General features: G+C 33.0%; 1 protein-coding gene across 1 annotated transcript in view; it reads right to left on the reverse strand.

Annotated features, from left to right (window-relative positions):
• Positions 1–17,391, reverse strand: part of LOC113402133 (uncharacterized) — a 48,470-nt gene that overhangs the window by 5,610 nt on the left and 25,469 nt on the right. The window contains exon 3 of the mRNA XM_026642287.2: positions 5,407–5,500. Within this exon, the coding sequence (XP_026498072.1) occupies positions 5,407–5,464 (58 nt within the window). The 5' untranslated portion in view covers positions 5,465–5,500. The remainder of the gene's footprint in view (positions 1–5,406; positions 5,501–17,391) is intronic.

Genomic DNA, 17,391 nt, shown 5'->3' on the forward strand with positions numbered 1-17,391 from the left:
ATGGTCATGACCGTTGTTATGCCGCCTTTAGACGTAACAAGTCACTAAGTCTGTATGTGTTATGAAGAATAAAATTAAATCAACTAGAATATTAATAAATAAAGCATATTATTCAACAGAAGATTATATCGATGACAAAAAAGCGAGGAATTATTTGATTTTCAGGTCGGATATATTATGTATATAATTGTATTTAACTAACAAAAATGTTTATTTTAAATTATGGAAAAGAGTAACTACAGAGTTTGCTGGTTCCTCTCGGTAGAATCTACATTACGAACCGGTGGTATCTTTACTTAATATAGTTCTGTAAAATGACGATTCAAAAAATCTTGTAAAAGCCTACTCGAATAAAGTTAATTTTTATTTAGATTTTATATACATATTTAGTATAGTTTAAGGGATCTGAAAAGCGTCTACAATTTGTTATGGAAAATACATTGGGTATATATAAATGTTATGCTGGAAGAAATACAGGAGGTAAAAAATGTTTACCGTAATTAAAAAGTTTACTCCCGTTTTTCCAAACTTAATTAACATTCCCGTTCTTCCCTTTTAATTTAATTTTTCCTTAGATATTTAACGCTTATGATTGAATTCATACAACTGTTGAACAGAACACTCGTAATACATTATGAAAACTATCAACACTCTGTTATAAAATCGTATTACTGTAATTATTATGTTTGAAAAGGGTTCTCAGTTTTTATAATGGCGGTTCTTGGAAACTTATAACAAGTCCGATTATATTATGTTCTGGAAGTTATGAAAGGGGGTTAGGAGAGGAGGGCTACCGAGAAGTTAGTCCTCGTAAAGCCTACTTCATTCGGGCGAAGGGTTCGATATCTGTCTAAAATTTGAAATACCCATAAAAGTAAACTGAAAATAACAGCTTGTAATGTAACCAGTGCTGGAAAAAGGACCCGTCTTGAGAGCAAGGTCTATAAGGTTTGCTAGTGGGTAACAGATTTTCATCATATAAGGAAGGGAATATTAATTAGAATTACTATTCTGTGATGCTTGCTCAGATGGAGACCCACAATTTTCGGTTCAGATTTACGTTTTGCTCTTTATTAAATTGCTTGGATGTGGACGTTTAATGAACGGTTCATTTTAAACCACACTGCAGCGTAGAAATAAACCAGCATGCGTTCCAATGTCAGTTGTTTTTATACAGTAGTCTGATACGGGTCGCGCGCCTCTTATTGTAAGTTGATGATAGTACGTAATTAATCGGATAAACGGTTTAGGAACGCATAATATAATGAAGAAACAATAATTATATCTCTTTTCGATATTCCATCAACTACGACTCTTTTGGCTGTCACGTTTTCTCTACGTCATACTGAAGTTGCCAAAATGTACGATAAAAAATCCTAATTAAACTTTTTGATAGTGAAATACAAACTTTTGTATCGAGATTTCAAAATAATGTCCGTCAGTCATTAAAAGCAAAAAGCGGGATCGATTTTTATAAAATTAAACTTATTGATAATCGTTTTTATTATAGAGATGTCTTATTCTGACAATGTTATTATTATAAAAAACATATTTTAATGATCGCTACTCAATCGTATTACGAAACAACTCGACAAACTGTTGCATGCAATTTTGAATGTAAATATTATGATAATTACAGGGTAGAAGCATTAATTCCGCGTAACAGCTGTTTAGAGCTCATAGAACAGCTTAAAAGATGTTAACATATCAGTTAAAATTCAAATTTACAAATCTTGAACAAAGTAAGAAGCAGATTTAATTAGCGAGTAAAATGCCGGAAAGAAATTGCTTATGCATGGAAAATTTTAACTTGCACGAAATAATCTTCTTATGCGTTTAATCCCTTACCGGAAGCCTTTCTCGTACAAAGGATTATTACCATACCCATGCGAACGGGATCCTTGATTAAGTCAAGGGTAATACTATTAGTGAAGTGAGTGCACTGGATTTAATAAACCATTGCTTATATAATAGTTAGTAAACATACATACTTGGTGGTAGGGCTTTGTGCAAGGTAGGTACCACCCACTCATCAGATATTCTACCGCCAAACAACAGTACTCAGTATTGTTGTGTTCCGGTTTGAAGGGTGAGTGAGCCAGAGTAACTACAGGCACAAGGGATGTAACATCTTAGTTCCCAAGGTTGGTGGCACATTGGTGATGTAAGGAATGGTTAATATTTTTTACAACGCCACACACACACACACACCCTGTTCTAAATTTGAAAACAAGTAGTGCAGTATATTCACATAAATCTGACTTACAATGTTAACGATAAAAATGAAAAAAATGTCACTATACTGTAAAAGGTTATTTAAATCATGATACTTTATTGAAGATTTCGTGAGTCCATTTCAAATTAATATACCCTTGGGTATTCTGAACGGTATTTATCTTCTTAATGTTGTATAATATGCAATAAATAATTTGAATTCGAATATATTTCGATGCATTCAAACTTGTATAGGCATGTGGCCAATGGTTTCGAAGGTCGAGATCGAACATACTATTTGAAGCATACTTCCTCGCTGGGCAATTTTATTATTCAACGATATAATTGATGCCTATAAATTCTTCAGATTCAATAATTCGCGTTGCGTTTCCGTATAATAGGGGACTTATTTTCTCTAATCACGATCATTCAACTCGTAAAAGACTGATCAAATGACTCCCCATCGATCTTGTAATAATTTATTTTATTTTATTTAAATAACGTTTTTAAATAAAGAACGTTAAATAATCTTTACGTCTGTTCTAGCAATGACGATACAGTATTATATAGGCTGTCTATCCCGAGTTGGCACTGATAAAATTCATAGTCAGCCACCATTTCGCTGAAAGTTGAAATTTTCGAAAATCCTGTCTTAGTGAGCATTTATGTCGCAAAAAGTGTAACTATGCTAAATTTAAAATCAATCATAGCTATGGTTTCGGAGATCTCGTAATAAGTATTTTGCTTACAAACTCAAACTAAAATTCCTTTATTAAATATAGAAGCATTACACTTACTTATTGATAGTCAAATTAAACACTACAACACCGGTTCGGAAAAGGAAACACCCTGACCTGAGAAGATCCGGCGAAAGAAACTCAGCGGGTCTTCTTTTTTTTTTGACAATCTAATTAAATACATTGAATATGAATAGAAATAGCCAGGAGGCGATCGTTTCATTGAAATAAATAATGTATTAATACATGAATTTATATTTTAATGACATATTATTATCACAGAGTATTTCAAAATAAAATTGTTATTGAGCGTCCGATTTCGATGTTTTGTAATGTACTAGGCTTTATTTGTTTTATATTTGTTATGCCTATTTTTCTCTCATAACAAAACTTAATTAGGTTTCTTTTAAACGAAATATCTGCAGAAATATAATCTGTAGATATTATATTTCTAATTATTTTATTCCATGATATAATTATATTTCTGTTCTGTTGTTTACTGTGTAACACCGCCTTTATGAATTTCTGTTTTGCCTAAACGTTGACTGTTCGCGAATACCCCCAGGCATTAAGTTCGCCTATCGTATGTACTAACTGCACGTTGTTGTCGGTCAATAAAGTTTTATACACAAAAATATAAATACCATAAAATGTATGAGTTCTACTCACGTTTTACGTCCTACCTTTAGTTTATATGTCATAATTAACAAACACCATTGAAACCGATGTATTGTTTCGAATCGTATGAAGAAATGATAGTGAGAAATATAATAGTCCTGACCAGACGAGACTGTTTATATTTTTATACCTTAAATGCGAAAACTTTGAAGTTGTACAGAGGCTTGATTATGATATATTAAATCACCTATCCAAGAGCTTGTTTGGAAACACAATAAATTAAAAAAAAAAACATGCTTATAGTATTAACTTAATTATGTATTAATACATGAAGTAAAAACTTTTTAGGATATGTATGATAAAATTAGGCATGGTTAAAGTTTATATGGAAGTGTACAGAAAGCTAATAATTTTATATATTAATATATATAATATTTGTTATCATATATTTATATTCATTCATAAAGAGGACATTATGTATATTTAATAGAAACAGCCAAATCATAATTTGCGTTCATACTGCTAATGACAATACATATCACGTCAAATGTTATGTGAAAAGTTAAAAATCAATGCCGCTATAATTCGTAATAATGGAAAGGTATCGTCCCGCTGAGCCTCATTTTTCCTATCCTTCGAATCGATTTATCTTATATTTTTTGTTAACGATGAATAATGATCGAATTTTGACCAGTAGGCGACCACAGGTTGTCAATAATCCGATTCGAATTCGAAAATCGAACATTACGTTAAGTTTAATTCCATTCAAATTCAGTTCGGGTTGAATCCGCACTCTAAAGAATCTGTGCTATCTCGACGATTTAATATTATTGAACTAAAAACGTTAACTCTTAAATGTATTCGTATTCATTTACTTGGTTCACAGTTCATACGAATTTCTATAGTAATGGGCTATAAATTACAAAGACATTTACTTTTGTGTGTTGCGACGACGAGGCCTTAGCGAAAATAATGAGACTGGCACGAAGATCCATCACGACTAATTGCTACACGGCACAATGTTGAAACAATTTCGCGGTAACAGTCACAATAATAACCACTTTAAAACCGTCGCCGGATGTACGAACTACGAATTTAGATTGACAAAATAATATCACCATCATTGACCATTGTTTCTTTCATTAATAACAGGATGGTTTAAGTATACCGCGTATTATGGCAGGGTTATGGCAGGGTTACGCAGACTCGTTTGGGAAGGAAAGACCTTATTAAATATTTTGGCACACGAAGATGGTACAGTACGACACAACTTAGATGTAGCATAGGAAAAATTCGCAAAACCGATCACATCCGAATTAAGTGACTTCAAAATCATCAATAATTTTATTTTCTTATGCGAAAATGATCTTTACGTTATAATTTGTAATGTCATATAACTATATAGATGCTACATTTAAATTGTGTCGTAATATATGAACTTGCTATTTTCTTTTGAAGGTTACATCACAATAGATGACAGCTTACGTCGTGACCTTGACATATAGCAGGAAATTGTAAGACAAATTAACGAAATGAATGGTGTTTGTATTGGTAGTAGAAAATCGGGCTGACTGGGGTATCAGCTTTCCAGATATTCCACCGCGGTGGCGCGACTGATGACGAGTAGCGCTTTTATTTTTTGGATACGGTTGGATTGGGTAAACGTTAGATACAAAATGTTTGTGTGTAATGATTAGAAGATCATTAATAATATAGAGTACCTAATGCGTTTTACATTATTAATGCCGAGGATGGTTTAGTTTAATCCATAACATAAATAAAGTGGATGCATCTCCGGTTTAAGTATGCGGAGTTATGTTCCGTTTACAAAACATACCTATAATTGTGAGAAGCATCGTCACCCAGAACCAGTGCATCCACCAGTGCAGGGTCATGATGAAAGCGTGGTGACGACTGCTCGTTCTACCGACCTGAAATAAACATGCGGAACATTATAATAAAAACCTACATTTTTAAACGTAGAATACGGAATTATATCGTGGGAGACATATACAATATTATAAGGGTCACCTTGAATTTCATCTTATTCTTTCTTTTTATGCATTAAAATCAAATAATATGAATATTAAAACAAAGTTAAGTAAGATCAACAACATCATTGATACCTATAAATTCATCAGATTAAAAAATATTGCGTATCATTTCCGTATATATGATTTATTTTCATAAGATAGAACCTGTATGTTGAGCAATCGCCTTCTGACCTTGTTACGATGTAAGGAATAGTTAATATTTCTTACTGCGCCTGTGTCTATGGGTATTGGTAGTGGCGAAATTGACCGTTACCTTGAAAAAACTAGAGGAATACAGACTGTGAGTAAAATAAATTCATGATTTTACGACTTTCAAGCAAAGGGATATTTGTATAAGACAACAAACAAAAATAGTTTTTTATAATAATCTTCAATATGACGCGTAAGTTTGGTATAAATCTTACCATTACTTGTTTCAGTAAAATTTAAACTTAAAATCAAAACATTTTATATGATTTTTAGAGCCCCACCTCTATCTGTATTCCGCGCCGTGTTTCTAGTAGAAGTTTCTGCCCACCCGTGCCCTGCCTAACACCGTTAACAAATGAAAGCCGCATTTAGTATTAACGTCAAAACAAGTTTGAAAATGTGTTCGCCATAATTCGCCATATTGTATTTCTGATGGCCTGCTTTTGTTTGAGTAAGTGTTGAATTACAAAAACATGTTGAAAACAGATTTGTCCCTCGGGATGTGGGATGCCCATTTCTGTTAACTTTCCATTTCTTCTTGAACAAAGCTCTTAAATATAACATGCTTATGCCATATTTAGTTTTAAAAACAATAATCTTACCAATCTATTTTATAAGTTTATTATAGATCTTTATATTTATATTAAGACATGGAGGAGGAGTTACTTTTGTGTTTTCTTACAGAAACTATTTCTAAACTAATATACATAAAATTCACTAGAAGATGCAGCGCCTTTCAGAGAAGCTTTTTGTAGGTATATAATATATGGTAAACAATGTCTGTCGACGGTTTCGTTGGCTTGCTCATCGACTTATATATAAATACTAGCGGCCCGGTACGTGCTTCGCTACGTATTAAGTGATATAATACAAAAATGAGTTAGAACATCGATTCATTTCTTAAAAAAAAATATTTACTTAATAGCTAGCTATTTAAAAAATTAATTCAAAACATTTGCATAAACAATATTGGTTTTTCCATTTTGAGTGTAAATAAACAAACGGCTGGGGGTACCGACTCTGGAACAGGCAACATAAAGTTGGTCGTGTGAAAAACATGATTCTTCCAAATTCACTCCTGGCAGTTTCTCTTGAATTTGAAAATTAATTGCATTGATATGAATGTTCTTTGGTGCTAAAATGGCGCGTTCTCTCAACCAATCATGATTTATATAATTCTGAAGAATATTCGGAAAAACACATTCAATCAATTCATCTATCGATTGCACAATAGTACAAAAATTGTTCGGTATAGCGATCAATCCATTGGTCCTGTCGATTTGTATTTTGCCATCACCAATTTCTAACAATTGTTTTGAAAACTTATGAGCAGCTGGATCATTTTGTAGGTTAATACGCATATTAATGTTTAGTGTCAATTTTCGTACATATCTCCAAAGAACTGATGACTTCAAACAGGCATTTATTTCATCAGCAGGAGTTGATCGAGGAATGACAGGCAATGTTTGACGAAAATCCCCTGACAGTAATATCAAAGCGCCACTAAAAAGCTGTTGATTACCACGTAAATCTTGCATTGTTCGATTAAATGCTTCTAGTGATTTTTTATTCGCCATTGTACACTCATCCCATAAAATAATTGATGTTAATCGCAGAACTTTTGCCATAGCAGAATTTCTCGAAATATTGCAAATTGGAGTTTCAATCATCTGTACATTCAATGGCAATTTTAATGCAGAGTGTGCGGTTCGACCACCTTCTAATAATGTAGCAGCAATTCCCGAAGATGCAAGTGCCAATGTAATTTTCTGTTCCGATCGAATAGTTGCTAAAATCAATGATATAACGAACGTCTTGCCTGTACCACCAGGTGCATCCAAGAAATATAATCCACCTGAATTATTGGAAACGGCTTGCATGATTGTGTCATATACATGTTTTTGCTGAATATTCAATTTGGTAATATTCGATTGTACAAATAAACGCAAATCATTAGAATTGAATTCCTGCTCACGTTGCAATTCTCGATCAAACAAATCATGCATCTCCCGATTTGGTGCGGTCATACCCAATTGTGCTAATGCTTTATTTGCAATTGTTAGACACATATCTTCAATTAAAGAATCGTTGTACATTTCCAAGGTAATCAACAAATCAGGATTTCTTGCATGATGACGCATACGAACTAAAATATCTTCTGCCATATAATATTTATATTTGTTCCATAATTCAAGTGGATTTGATAGCATACACGTTGATAATATAATGGCAAATAGCATTCGTATTTGCCGTGAATGAGCTGAAGTAGATGCATCATGAAGTGTTGAATCCCAATGTGCATCATCCTCCAACAAATGCAAGAGTTGACATGCTTCACGATATGTTTGACACAAATGACCATTGACTGTTCTCAATTCTTGAAATTATTTTGGGCCATTGACGTTAACTAATAACAATCGCAAATAAAAACACTCAGCATTTTTGGATGTATTGTATATATTCTCCCAATTGCGTCTGTTTGGAAAATGCCTGGATGCCCATCGACTGCTGTTCCTTGTTTAAGTCTTTGATTTTTTTCGAAAACACATTCCATGTTCAGGTCAGTTACGCAAAATTGAAAAAAGCTGTTGACGTAGTTGCTCGTGGTTGTGCTGCTCTTTCCAATATATTTGCTTCATTAAAATAAACACATTGGTCATTCTCAAGATGCACAGCCAAGTGAACAGTCATAGAATGTCTTTTGTCCATTGGAAACGACAGAATCCTCCAGACGGCTTCATTACTACTAATATAGCGTCCCATTTGATACTGAGTAATTTCATCATTTCTATTATCAGCAGCAACATCGAAAACAGCCATATCGCTCCCTTTATTTACATACTTGCAAATATATTTAATGGTTTTGACTGAATTACAATACGGAACTATCCAACGATTATCAATTTCAACGTCCTGGTTAAGCATCCTAATGATTGCAGTTTTTCCAGTATCGTTACGTGATCTACGTCGATACAACGGATATCCGTCATTGCCCGTTATTGTGTCTGAAGCCAATTGCCTTGGGTATCGTTTCGAACACTTTCCATCTATCATACATGGCGAATTCAAATTTAGTTCACCGCACGGACCATGTATCATGTTTTTAACGACAACGTGAAATAACTCTGGATCAACAGTTTGATCGGGAATTTCAGCTGATATAACGTTATCGATTTGATCCGGAGTTATTTTATGTACCAGCCAAATTAATACATGTTCATGTGGCAATCCCCTTTTTTGAAATTCAATGGAATACATATGGCAACGGACCTCTCCAAATACACATAATATTACAATTAAATCCATAAGTGCTTTCAATTTTTGCCGAAAAACACATGCTGTAATGTCATGACCATCAGTTGTCGACTGTTCTTCAAAAAATTGTTTTTAATATCATCCCACTGCGGATTACATGTAAATGTAATGAACAGATCAGGTCTACCATATTTTCGTACATAAGACATTGCGTCTTGTGCATATTCGTTTATATGCCGTGGGCTACCAGTAAACGAGGATGGCAATATAGTCAATCGCCCGATGTCATTTACATTAGCATCATTCGCTATCGCATCTTGCAAATTAATATATTCTTCGGATCTTAATTTTGCTTGGTTGAAATGAATAAAATTAAGACGTTCAGTTTCTATTTTGGCATACATATCAACGATGTACTGATGATATAGTTTACCACATCTCAAGATATAATTTTGTGCTTGTGGACGAACCATCAATAGATACGAATAAAAATTCATGGAATTGATGATAAATCTGGCCCTGAATCTGTAACATGTATGCAATTTTAGGTTGTTTGATAAGAATTTTTAAAACTATCGAATACTTTATGATTAAGATTGATATAAATATGGGACAATCCAGTTGAAGTATTTACCTTAAACGTCGGCATGAAATTATCTCTAATAATTTTAGTAGCACCAAAAGAAGTCATTTGAAATGCCGAATTGTATTGTTGAATATGACTCAAAAAATGCTTTGATGTTTGAGATGTCCCAAATATTAATGAATATAATGACAACTCAATCATTTTTAAAATAAGAAATTGTGTTACATGCCAGTATTTAATACTATGCCATGGGTTATTTGGAAATAATAAATTGAATTAAGACGTATTACCTATTGAAACTGGTGGATGAGTGTACTCATTTTTAATTGATACTTACTTTTAATATGACAGACAATTCCCCGTCTAAAAAATCTCCATTAACAAAATGACGCGCCATTTATTGAAATAATTTGTTACCAAAAATGTGATAAATGAAGAACCACTCGACCGATTTTGTGCAAACTTCACATAAACCATCTACTAAATAGTTCGAACAAACCCTGAAAAATTAGTTTGGATAGATGAGCCCGTTCTTGAGTTATAAAGTGACAACGAAAAATGCCACTTATTTTTATATGTAAGATGTATTCCTTACTATGTATGATATATGAATAACTAAAATACGCATATATTAAACGGACACATGGATTGTTCTTCATTATGTAAAATCATGTTGGCCGTACCAAGAAATAGTCCAAAATGAACTTAAATAAACCCTTCAATACATAACTACTAAAACTAACTTAGTAAAATCTGTTCCTTTATATATATATCTAAGATAGATAGATAAGAATCTGTAATTCCATTTGATATTTCATGATATTTATAAAAATAGATACTCTGACCTGATTATTAATTGTTTTTTTATCATTCGATTAATTCATTTTATAGTTCTTATATGTTATCTTTTTGATTTATTTTGTGACTTTTATTCTGTAATGTGTAATTTGAATAGTATTAAAAAAAACCTTTTTCCCCAATAAATAATGTCATCGTTAGTAGACGCAAAAGTGAATTTTTTTGTTTTCTTTTTCTTACTGATGAGTTAGTCTGCAAGAGTTCTGTACATTGTAGGTGATGTTTCTAAGAATTCGATTTATACGCAGAATGTGATATTTTGTACATCATGTTGGCTTGAGATAACTAAATAAATAAATATTACTGTGTTTTCAGCAGGACGCATTTTATGTATCGACTGGATCAAGTTCAATATTGAAGAAGAGCGCTGCCGTCCTTCAAATCAAAATATTACAAAATCCTTCAACTAAGTCAGTCTCAACATTAACAAACGATGGTTTTCTCTAAATTTCGTGTTTCATTGCCTTATTCTTACATTGGATTGCCTTTTATATACAACGGCGTATATAGTTTTTCTGTTAATAAGTAACGTACAGTACGTTTAACATGTTCCTTGATTAACAAGACTTAATGTTGCGCTAATTCGCTAATTAAATATCTGAATACTAATGAAGAAGGCCTTGCTGGCTACTAACATACAACACATTAGTGAGGTATTATTATAACTATGTGTTATATACTTTACAGGTTGTTAAAAGTAAGACTTTGAGTAGACATGTAAGAGAAAAAAAAGCGAAGGATGCTTAGGGCAGCCGATTGAGAATAGTTAAATGACAATAACAAAATTCTTGACAAAAGAGCCGAGATGGTCCAGTGGTTAGAACACGTACATCTTAACCGATGATTGTGGGTTCAAACGCAGGCAAGCGCCACTGAATTTTCGTGCGCTTAATTTGTGTTTATAATTCATCTCGTGCTCGGCGGTGAGAGAAAACATCGTGGGGAAACCTGCATGTGTCTAATTTCAAAGGAATTGTACCACATGTGAATCCACCATCCCGCATTGGAGCAGCGTGGTTGTAATATGCTCCTAACCTTCTCCTCAAAGGGAGAGAAGGCGGTAGCCCAGCAGTGGAAAATTTACAGGCTGTACATGTTCACAAAATTGTTATTAAAACCGTATGTGAATTAAAAAAATAACAAAAACAAACATAAAAGAAATTGTCGCGAGACACCCGTTTGGAAAGAAGTTGCGTTCGCTATATAGTATGTTTTATGTGCCTGTTAACCAACAGACAAATAATAAATTAACAAAATTTGAGATTAATCAAATGATAGTATCATAATTGTTATTAAAAATCATGTGTGAATTATTATTAATTAATTTAAAACGAAAATAAAATCAATCTTATCTTTTTTCTTATTTCTTATTCAATCTTATTTTTCATTAAAATAATACATTTCCAATATAGGACTGATCAAGGACAATAATTGTGAATACCTCAAAGGGAAACTATATTATGTGAGTTTTTTTCCGTTTCTTCTCATTGGAAAATACTATTCCGAGCCGTGGTAAAACTGAAATATTCACGATTCAAAAATTATATGTTGTAAAGTTTGTTTAAATACATGGCATTTCAATTTGGATCAGATGGTTTTGACATTTAAGCTATCAGCCTAAAGACAGGCGTACAAGTTCTGGAAGAATCCCAGTCATGCGTGTAATGGATTCGGGCAGTAGCGTGTGTTGCTGGTTGGCGGTAAATAATATCGTCTCGTATATAAACGACTGACACCTATAATTTAAACTCGAGAACAACCATCCTCTTCACCCTGAAAGCCGATAATGTTCCAAGCCAAGCGATGATGATGATAATACTATTATTGTAAACCCTTATTTAACAAATATTAATAACAGCCCTGACATCAGAATTAATATGAACTGTGCGTCAGAAGTCATTTCCGAACATTTTTTTTAAATAAACCTAGAAGAGGAAAAATAAAACAAAAAAGATCTAACTATAGTCTAAAATAAACCACATATTTAATACATAAAAACCTCGTCTTAAAAACACCTAATAATTGAGACCGCTCCTATAATTATACCTAATACAAAAGCGAACCCAAAAATAACTCTGCTTGGATGCAGGAGTGTGGATAAAGAAGATATTAAATAAGGACAGTTCTAAGAGAATGTAGGAAGTAAACAGTTTTTCAATGACGTTGACATTTAAAGTCTGACAGTCAGAAACAAAACAAATTATTTTCAGGTTTTTATAAATGTATTTCAAGGACGAATATTGCCTTTTATTGACATTCATGTTTGCTAAAATTATTAAGTTACCCTAATGGAACATGGAAAGCGTCTAGACGTTTGCTAGATGAAGACGAAATAACAAAAATGCTGGGGCGTATAGCAAGTTCGGAAACTTGAATAAACGATTGATTTACGGCGTTGCCATGGAATATATTGTACGTATTTATCCTTTATGTTATTTTATGTATTTATCCTATGATGTATGTACGTAACGCCGGTAATAAGTAATAAACATTTGGCGAAACCTAAAATGCACGACTCGTGCACCACATATGTACACATGACAATTCAGTGGTGCCTGCCTGAATTTGAACTAGCAATCATCGGTTAAAATTCACGTGTCCTAGCTACTGAGCCATCTCGTTTCTTTCAGATAAGTACTATGCTTAAAAGAAACCAAGCTAACACTTTAGCTCTGAGTAAGCACTTTAAAGTAAATGGGCCACGTCTACACACGATATATTGTTGCAAATTTTTTTAAAGAGCTATTTGATGTCTTCTACATTCTGATACAAATATATCAATTTGAGATTTCATCCATCAAATTTTTAGTGTGATATTAGGGTTCTTATTTAAAATTTCCGAATAGGATTAAAAAAGTCGGTAGCAGTCTTTGCATGAATTTGCAAAAAGTTACGTAGCTTAGCTTCTTCTTAATATTGGAATGAAAAAGAAAAGAAACTAAAATGTCTCAAATAATTAAGGTAAACAAGGTGCCGTTAGATCTGTATAAGGATCCCGAGTGTCATAGGCCATGACGTCATCAGTAAATACATCGTTAGCCGTTATACCTCAAAGCTGGCATTTGCAGTCGCAGATATTGCGTAGACGACATCATAATTAATGATTGATTAGAGAAAATCTAAATAACTTAAGAATTTTTGGAACAGCCTGTAAATATAACACTGCTTAGCTAAGGCCGAATAAACTTCGGACAACTAATAACCGAATTCTTATCTGACACTTCAGAACTTAGTTTTTGTCATTATAAAACTCCCCTCCGAAGGATCTTTAATTTAAACATATTTCGAGATATAATTTTTTGTAAATCATGTTCACGCACGACCGAAGTAACCCCCTAAGGCCTCCTATATCCACCACACTGCTCCAATGCGAGTTGGTCACACATGTGATAGTTTTTGATCTTGTTAATATGATTTATACGCCCAAATTGAGCACATTAGATTAGAAAATTCACTGATTCTTGTTCCGATTAACTACGTGTTCCTTCCACATCTTCGGCTCAATTCGTTAAAATCAATAACTTAAAAATATTAAACGTTTAACACAAAACTGTTCTTTCTCTTTTGTTTTACACTATCGTTTAGTTGAAAAGTGTTGGAAGGTAAGTGTGAACATTTGAATGACAAAGGAAACTGTTAATTATTCCGAATGCGCCTTCACAACAGTTGAATGTCTGTCTGCAAGTCCAGAGTAACTCATTAGCGAGATAACGCGAAAAATGTAATCATATAAAACAATGAACGATCGATAAGCACATAGCTGAAGTAAATACATACATACATATATTTATTCGTTATGATTTGATCCAAAACCGATATGGGATACCACGGATTCGGTCAAGGAGCCAATATGGGATATCAGGGATATTATACTGCCGATGTGGGATAGGACACGTCAATTTATCACGAATATAGCAGAATCAAATCTCAGAGTCCAATTTTTTTTAGTTGCTTAATTTGTGTTAGTAAGAAACTAATCTCGTGCTCAGCGATGAAGGGAAATAACGTCAGAAAAACGTGCGTGTCGGATAAAACGTCGGTGTCTGTGTTTCCAACCAACGTCTATTGGTGCGGCGAGATGGAATAAATTTCAAACCTTCTCTTTGAAACCTTTGGGTATTATGCCCTTTTAACATAACTTCGAGCAACCCAGTCCAATATATGTTGAATACTAAAACTTTTAATGGACACTTCCCTATCAGTGGTTAGATTAAACTCAGTATTAATTATTATTAACTCTATTTTGTGTCTCTGTAAATCGCAATAGAAAGAGGTGCGGCTCAGATACTGAAAATTAATAGCACCATTACCTAATTCATCTAAAAAAAAAAATGAAAATATAAAAAGTGAATCTCAATACTAACACATAATATGTACATTTAAGTATATAATATGTACATTTTTTCTGTATTGCAATATATATTACTAAATCTATCCAATTATGTTGTAGTTTTTTAATTGTATGTTTGTTATCACATCAAGCTACGACCCTAAATATTCAACATAATCAATTTGAGCAACTTTGGGGTATTTACTTACTATTATGTATTTAATTAAATACATAATCATCGCGTGTATGAAACAAGCATATTTATTTAACGCGGGTACAACCGCGAACCGCATCTAGTTTTTAAGAAACCACAGCAGTTTCCGACTTCACAAATTCAATATATTCGTTTGTATATTCAAATTCCACAGATAAACTTTGACGATTAATTAATTTAGACAAAAAATAAAATCTTTTATATTTAATCGTCGAAATAAATTTAATGTTTAAATATCATCTTCGAATTACGCACACGAATTAATCGTTAGTTCATCCGGATATACAATTTTTGATTAAGATCCTCATTTTCTGCCCATAATAACCGTAAATATAACGAAACTTTAATAAACGTAAATTCAATATCGTAAAAATACGTATAATATTGTATAAATTCTAACAGGAGAACATAAATATCATCTACAATAACAAACACGAACAATAAAATATATTTTCGTTTGTTTTTATGTTTTGATATAAAAATATTTCATATTTCCGGACGAATTCATCCGATCCAATCAGGATTTAAATAAAAACGAAATGGTTTTAATTCGGATTTTGAATCCCACGTATATGAGATCGTTATGATTTTACATGTTAAATAAAAACCGACTAAATTTAAAATACATTATTTATTGGAAAGTTGACGTGCACCTCAAACACATGTGTACAACATTTATTTAATATAAAAGACGAACTATACTTCAACCAAGCAGGTTTATGTCTAAGGGTTTAAGTTACAGCGTAAGTATTCGTTAAGAAAGCATTCTGGGAAACTTCAACTTAAAGGGGTGGAATTGGGAGGGGAACGTTTTATGAATTAAAAGTATAAATTTAACGTAAACCTTTCACTGAAATAAGGTACGACCGAGAAAAACTGACGAGTTATGATGACGAGAAGTCGATGTGCGGCAGAAAAATCTAGCATACAACAAATCGAATAATATAAACACGCTCTTCATGAAAAAGGTCTTCATAACGTGTCGAGGTTGCAAAAGGAACCCTTATCACAAGATCTTATTTTTTCTCAGGAACACATAGAAGTATAAAGTTGAAATTGATACCCAATACTAAGGTCTTCGGTTCTTGAAGATGTGAAATCATCAAACTTCTAAGTCTACGCCATCTAAAGATGGCCTTTTACGTCCCTTTGCCTATACATTCATACAAAGGGTATCAAAAATTATAGGGTCCTAAATTATAGGGTACTTCAAACACAATAAATTTGGGAAGAAGCAATATCTTGTTCCATAAGTATAGGAACTTGTAAATTTGTTGTTACATCAGTGTCTGTTTGTATCTGTCTGCTTGAATCTTCAGTGCGCGAGTCGGTTTAAAACCGGGGAACTGCGAGTAGGACTCCTATGAGTTAAAAGTTCACTAATAGAATATACACGAGCGTAACACAATTTACTATATTTTATAAGTGACACAAGTTCTTTTTATAAATTAATAAAATCCTACAATGTTTTAATTATTCATACTGTCGTTTCAAATTGTTTTATTATCTGTACCAGCGGAGGACACAAATTACGACTACGTCTATAAAAGCCATTGTCATGACTGCTGCGCTCATGTTCTATAGGAAGTACTCTAGTTTCTTCCCAGTCAAAAGACAGAGAATACGTAGTATTGTATTTATTTGAAACGGGCTAAAATTTAAATTTAGAACGAATTATTTACGTTTTCGTAAAACATTTGAAACGAATTGGCCATTTGCTGATGTTTGAATTATATATTTTTTTTATTTTGAATAATTTGAATTATATTGACTAACTTACAATCGCGAAGGCGAAATTACTAATGATGAGAATATGACATTTAGTAACTTACTGCGTAGTAGGGCTTTGTGCAAGCCCGTCTGGGTAGGTACCACCCACTCATCAGATATTCTACCGCCAAACAGCAGTACTCAGTATTGTTGTGTTCCGGTTTGAAGGGTGAGTGAGCCAGTGTAACTACAGGCACAAGGGACATAACATCTTAGTTCCCTAGGTTGGTGGCGCATTGGTGATGTAAGGAATGGTTAATATTTCTTACATCGCTATTGTCTATGGGCGGAGATGACAACTTACCATCAGGTGGCCCATTTGCTCGTCTACCTACCGATACCATAAAAAAAGAGAATACATTTATTTTCTGCTAGGAGATAAGAAAAAATTAAATGAGCTATTGTAGTTGTGGAGGAAGGGATTAAGTCAAGAAACTAGAAATATTAAAATTTGAATTTCTTGGTTTCGGGTCAAAACAAAAACACAACCCAACTAACTAACAAAAAATAACAGAGGATTATTTTTTTTTTTTCATTGGTTTCAGCGTTTATATTGTGAATTTTAT

The sequence above is a fragment of the Vanessa tameamea genome, chromosome 2, assembly GCF_037043105.1.
Source record: "Vanessa tameamea isolate UH-Manoa-2023 chromosome 2, ilVanTame1 primary haplotype, whole genome shotgun sequence".
Classification (NCBI taxonomy): Eukaryota; Metazoa; Arthropoda; class Insecta; order Lepidoptera; family Nymphalidae; genus Vanessa; species Vanessa tameamea.